Consider the following 4,280-nt stretch of genomic DNA (forward strand, 5'->3'; position numbering starts at 1 on the left):
AATAAGAAATCATTGTTGACACTAATAAGAAATCATCACCGCTTTCATCGGTCAAATTAGCACCAACTACATCTTCCTTGTTATTCTCAGCAGCTCTTTTTTTCCGTGGTTATAACAGTTTACTTTGACGTGACCTAACTTTTTACAATAGCGACACATTTTGTCTCGCTTCTTTGATGCTACCAAAATGGAAGCTTGCCTATTTGCCTTACTATCCGAACCAAACTCATTGTCGAGTTTATCTCTACTCAACAAATAACCCTTCACATCTTCGAACGAGAGTTTGTCTATCTTTAAGAAGCTCACCTTCATTCATACGAAATGTAAATAGATGACGTTTCAATACTAAACGATTAGCTAGAGACTTAATCACGTAAAGAGTTTCTAACTTTTTCCACAAGGCGGATGAGATCTTCTCCATCAATACCTCTTGCGATAACGTATTCACGAAGCACAACTGGATTGTAGACAAGGCCTTTTCATTAAGCTCTTTCCATTCTATTTGATTTAAAATTTTCAGGCTTTTTTCGATAACAGCCTTTTTCAGGCTAGTTTGAACTAAAATTGTCATCATTCGAACTTGCCACAGATTAAAATTTGTGATACCATCAAACTTTTCAATTTCAAACCTTATTATTGTCATCTTTGAATGAGTTGATTTACAAAAATTAAACTAGTTCTAATACCACTTATTAGAAAGCGACTAGATTAAGCAATAAACAAGTAAAAATAACGAAAGAAAATAAGAAATTAAACACACAAATTTAACTTGAAAAACTTCTACAAAGAGGATAAAAATCACATGTAAAAATAAATTTACTATAATGGAAAAAAATGAAGAGTATAAAAGATGAAAATAAAAATTAAACCCTAAAACTAAAAAAAAAAAATCCTCAAATCGTAAACACAAAATTTGCTAAATTTTAATGTTGTAAAAGAGTATTTATAGGCTAAATTCATAGTTCAAATAATAATAAAATAATCTAAATTAATCGAGTTTGATTGAAACAAATAAACAGAATTTAACAAGAAAATTATTTCTCAAATTTGACTGAAATAAGAGTCATACTTAACATATATAAACATTGAAACAACAGATTTCAAATGAAATTGATGTAATAAAAAATTAAATGATTATACATTCAACAACTTCTTACGATGTTGCTTTGCATTTCTCCTATGTAAGCTCCATCTTTGTTTAATGTTGAATATTTGCTCAATCGGGTCGTATTCGTTTAGCTCCTTAGATAATCTAAACTTCTTGCTCGAAGTTTCAGAGTCAGATCGACGCCCACCTGTGAGTCTGTCAGCTTCAGCAACTAGATCATGTATCAGCATCTCAGTGGTCTTGGTAGTTATTCCCCTTAGATACCAAGAAATGGGTGGGGGAGGGACAATGGCTGGTTGAACCAGTTGGTCCAAGCTCACCTTTGACCCAATTCTTCCTTTACCCCCACTACATGAACAATACTCCGCCAATGTTTTAGGTTTGAAAGGAAAACAGGTTTCTTCATCCACAAAAATAGGTTCTATTCTCCACTGACCTTCAAACTTCTTCATGAATCCTGTGTTTACTTGTTCGAACTTCATCTGTTTACTAGTCATCATTAGAATCAAAAGTAACTACAAGTAACCCATGCATAATCTTTTTACAAATAAGTTATATCTTTTGTTCAAAAGTAGGATACAGATATGATACGATTTCTAAGTTTTTTCATGTTTCTGGAGGATATTAGGATCTGATTTCCTCATACCCATGTGTTAGATACGAGCACTTAAAAGAGAAATAAAGAGCTAGAATCAATTAAATGGCAAGCTAAGTGGAGATTCAAAACAGATGAACCCTATATTTGAACTTCAAAAAAGAAAAAAAAGCAACCAAAATAGACCGCCAAAGTCCTACTTACAGAAAAGATTCAGTCATGGATTTTTAAAATTGAAACTGAGAAAATCATTACCGAGTGATCTTCCCGGTTTTGATCCACTAGAACACGAACTGAGATGGTACCTGACCACCAAAGGAATCTCCACAAAGCAGCTTGCTCCACCTCAACCACCTGTCTTTGACCTTCATCAACTAAAACCTTTCTAGATATCACTTCCTGAAGCAGAATATCAGTTCATGAAATAAATATATGAATTTCTTGAGACTGCTTGAAGCATTGAAGCTGGGAATGCCATTGCATCAAATTGGCAATGGTGTCCTAAATAGAAAACTTCAATCTACTATTATGGGTCAAAATATACCGCTCTTACCTTAATGTTCTTGAAAATTCTCTTACTATCAGGATCAGTTAAAATATCATACACTGCATCTGGGGGCAACCCAACATCAAGTTTTGCCTTAAGGTTGCAAAGAGAACCTTTTGGCACACTAACCTGCCAAGAATAACATTAGCCTAATTCTTTGCAAATTAATGGACCCTTAGAATAAAATATCCAAGAATGTAGATAACAGCAATGTAGGGCAAATTATATTTTAAAATTAGAAGCCAAGGGATTTCTACAACTTTGGCTATATGAGTGAAATAGCACTAGGAAAGTCCATGCTTTTGACTGGCCTAGAGTTAAAAGCTTTTACTAGCAGGCACTCGAGAGTGAGTGTCAGATACTTGTATCCTTGTTTAACTATGTGTCGGATACAAATGCTAGTATGGGTACTTCATGAAAAATGAAGAGTTCGGGTCACATAGCTGTTGAGAAGGAAACCATGAAAGTTCCCAATAACTCTTTACCTTTATTTCTGGAGGTTGATTGACCCACGAAGGATTTTCTCTCCAAGCTTGCAATTGTTTCTCCATATCAATCCTCAATCCAGCAAATGAACCCTTCTCCTTCTCGAGAAAAGAGTTCGCAGATTCAAATCCATCATTATCTTTTGCTAATCCCTTGAACTGTGACTGAGGCCAAAAAAAAAAAAAAAAAAGGAATTTTCATTCAAATTCAGAGATACTTAAAAATAATAGTCAATTAAATGAATTCCCCCCTACGTAGGAGAAATGGCTAACCTTAAGATGGTTTTGAAGTTTGTTAGGAAGCTGCACAAAAAAGGCAGAAAAAGCTTGATCAAGAAGCTTGGGTTTTCCATTTTTCCCTTGCATCTCACCTGTTAAATCTAAAACATAGTAATACAACTGTTAATCCACTATAACATCAGCAAGTGTTTAAAATCCTATCAAAACTTCCAAAATTTTAGAACTTCGACTAAGAAGAGGATGAATGACAAAACATACATCATAAAGCTTATTCATTAAAGTTGAATGTAAGGTGGTCATCCTAAGAGCCAAATATTCATATTTTTGGCCGTGAACCTAAGTACCAAAGATGAAGTCAAACAAAACCCTCGGTAAGAATGGAGGAGTAAAAACTCCTAGAATCAGTTTCAAATAGAAATTACAGCCACAGACAAGCCCTTTATACGATTAATCATATTAAGCCAGCCTCGAAGCAACGCCAGATTAAAAAATATATATATCAAAAAGCATAAAGAAAACAACTTCGAGTCAAATACTAAGCAGTTAGCAGTTTTTGATGGTTTTTGCAGCAAAATTCAAGATTCTCCTTCAAAGAAGGCCAATTCGAATACATACCCATTAAAAGTTAAGGAGAAAAAGATAGAAAAGATAGAAAAGGTAGAGAACAGAAAACCCAAAAGCAGAAATTAGGGGACCAGAAAAAAAGGCAAATCGAAGTAGAAATGTAAGAGCTTTTGGAATGAAAAGTAAGACAAATACTGAGAAAATGAGTGAAAATTCAATAGCCAAGTTTATCTCATCCTAATATAGATTGGAAATTATCGCGTAACTACGAGAAGTTCTGCACAGTTTATATTTTTTTTTAAAATTAAGTTTTAAATGATGTATAATTACGTGAGATTTTTAAATATATTAATTTTAAACTTATAATTATATTTATTTTATTGATGAAATAGTATATCAATTGATAATAATAATTATTTTTATTTTATTTTATTTGATAGAAAAAATACAGTAAAATAGTGACTATAAGGTAAAGAAAACACTCATGTGCGATATTGGACATAGTAGCAAGATGGTCATTAAGTAGTTCTTGGACCAGGACTGAAGGTTCTTCAAACAACTACAAGTTGTTGTAACTTAAGCTGGCAATTTTAGCCATATGATCGATAACTTTGTTGTGGTCCTTGGGAATATGTTGAATCTGAACTTCCCAGTTGCGGCGTAAGAGTTGATGGATCAAGCGCAACTCTAACATCCTATTATTTGCAACATCTCCAGCTAGGAGTGTTTCAACTAACAAAG

General features: G+C 33.4%; 1 protein-coding gene across 6 annotated transcripts; it reads right to left on the reverse strand.

The window, feature by feature from the left end:
• Nucleotides 1–1,021: 1,021 nt before the first annotated feature.
• Nucleotides 1,022–3,816, reverse strand: LOC108462235 (uncharacterized). Of its 6 annotated transcripts, none has more exons than XM_053025060.1 (6): nucleotides 3,591–3,796; nucleotides 3,009–3,106; nucleotides 2,736–2,900; nucleotides 2,257–2,379; nucleotides 1,959–2,102; nucleotides 1,022–1,590 (listed from the first exon to the last, which is right to left on the reverse strand). In XM_053025060.1, exons 1-6 carry the CDS (start codon nucleotides 3,592–3,594, stop codon nucleotides 1,135–1,137), a joined length of 990 nt encoding a protein of 329 aa, XP_052881020.1. In that variant the 5' UTR covers nucleotides 3,595–3,796; the 3' UTR covers nucleotides 1,022–1,134. The 6 variants fall into 6 exon arrangements, with proteins under 6 accessions (XP_052881020.1, XP_017617700.1, XP_052881022.1 ...); XM_017762211.2 differs by having other exon boundaries at nucleotides 3,009–3,115; XM_053025062.1 differs by having other exon boundaries at nucleotides 3,234–3,795.
• Between the last annotated feature and the right edge of the window lie 464 nt (nucleotides 3,817–4,280).

Source organism: Gossypium arboreum, chromosome 2, assembly GCF_025698485.1.
Source record: "Gossypium arboreum isolate Shixiya-1 chromosome 2, ASM2569848v2, whole genome shotgun sequence".
NCBI lineage: Eukaryota > Viridiplantae > Streptophyta > Magnoliopsida > Malvales > Malvaceae > Gossypium > Gossypium arboreum.